The 1,346-nt window shown below is 45.6% G+C and overlaps 1 protein-coding gene across 1 annotated transcript in view; it reads right to left on the bottom strand.

The window, feature by feature from the left end:
- Positions 1-1,082: 1,082 nt before the first annotated feature.
- LOC134076195 (protein NLRC3-like) overlaps positions 1,083-1,346 on the bottom strand; it is a 4,042-nt gene continuing 3,778 nt past the window's right edge. Inside the window, exon 4 of the mRNA XM_062531199.1 lies at positions 1,083-1,346. This exon is cut by the window's right edge and continues 1,528 nt beyond it. Within this exon, the coding sequence (XP_062387183.1) occupies positions 1,083-1,346 (264 nt within the window).

Genomic DNA, 1,346 nt, shown 5'->3' with positions numbered 1-1,346 from the left:
TGCAGGGGTTGTGGGCTTGGCTTTTTAAAGCACAGACATTCAGTGCAAGAGACCGGACGGGGACAGGACGTGTCGCCTACAGCAGCTGAGTCGGTGGCCGTGGAAACGGAGCTTTTGGAGGCCAACCGGGAGTGTAGCTCAACTCTACGAGCTACGAACGCTACCAAGCCTGGGATAATCCACTTCTGACTACGGCGCTGTGAGATGATAGGGGGGTGAAATGGTTCACCTTATCTCTCATAATATAAATATGCATAACAAATTCAAAAGTTCACCTCAGACATGATAGGGGAGTGAAATGGTTCAGCCTTCGCCGAGTTAAGTAGAGATAGTCACTTTGAACTTTTAGCACTGCACTATCCTGACTGGATGCATCATAGTGGGGAACCTGTCTGTGGGGGCATGAACATGGGGGATCAGGAATGAGTGCAGCTGGCTGGCTGTGGTAGCTGCTGGCAATAGCAACTTGAACTAGATACAACTGATCACTTCTTTTGTACTGTTGGCCTTGAGAAACAGATATCTATGTGAAAAGTCACCGGATTTTATCATTAGCCATTTAGCTAGATAAAACTGATCGTTTTCGCTTTTCCCTTTTTTTGTACCGACAGCACACTGTTGGGCCGAGAGAAAGAGATCTATGTGAAACATCACCAATTTCCTCATTATCAATTTTAGGGCAGAAGAATAAATCTACACCTTGTAAATAACAGTTAATGTTGCATGTTTACTGTAGCCTCCTGTGCACTGAGAGACGTCTCTGCTAAAGACAAGCTGGTATACACTGTAGATGTCCATGTTCCTCACATGCAGTTAAGACCATAGCAGCAGACTCAGCCTGAGGGAAATTCTCTCTCTCTCTCCCTCTCTCTCTCTCTTATTCACAAACATACTGAACAAAACACTGTGTATTACTTACTCAGCTGATGTACAGTACATGTTGCGATGCTTTACTCAGCCTGGAGGATATGCCATCAGAATCTCTCTTTCTCTGCCCCCGCCCCTCTCTCACACACGCACACGCACACACACCCACACTGTCACATATTCACAAACATACTGTACAAAACACTGTGTGTTACTTACATAGCTGATGTGCATGTTGTGATCACTGGCACCAACTTCTGAAGAACTTCATCTGGACTGAGGAGTTCAGTCTGATCTTCCTCTGGAGTCCCCATGTACTGCAGGTCAAACTCAGCCCGCTGCTCTTCTGACATCTTAAACTTAAATGTCACAGTCTTCCACTCTCCTGGTAAGAGCATGTGTACACGCAGATCTACTGAGCTCTTTTTGTGTTCCACTACAGCATGGTGATTCATCTCATTCAGACAGTAGAACAGGTT

This window comes from Sardina pilchardus, chromosome 1 (assembly GCF_963854185.1).
Source record: "Sardina pilchardus chromosome 1, fSarPil1.1, whole genome shotgun sequence".
Classification (NCBI taxonomy): Eukaryota; Metazoa; Chordata; class Actinopteri; order Clupeiformes; family Clupeidae; genus Sardina; species Sardina pilchardus.
Note: the sequence above shows the minus strand (reverse complement) of the source record. Positions and strands in the feature narration are given on the sequence as shown.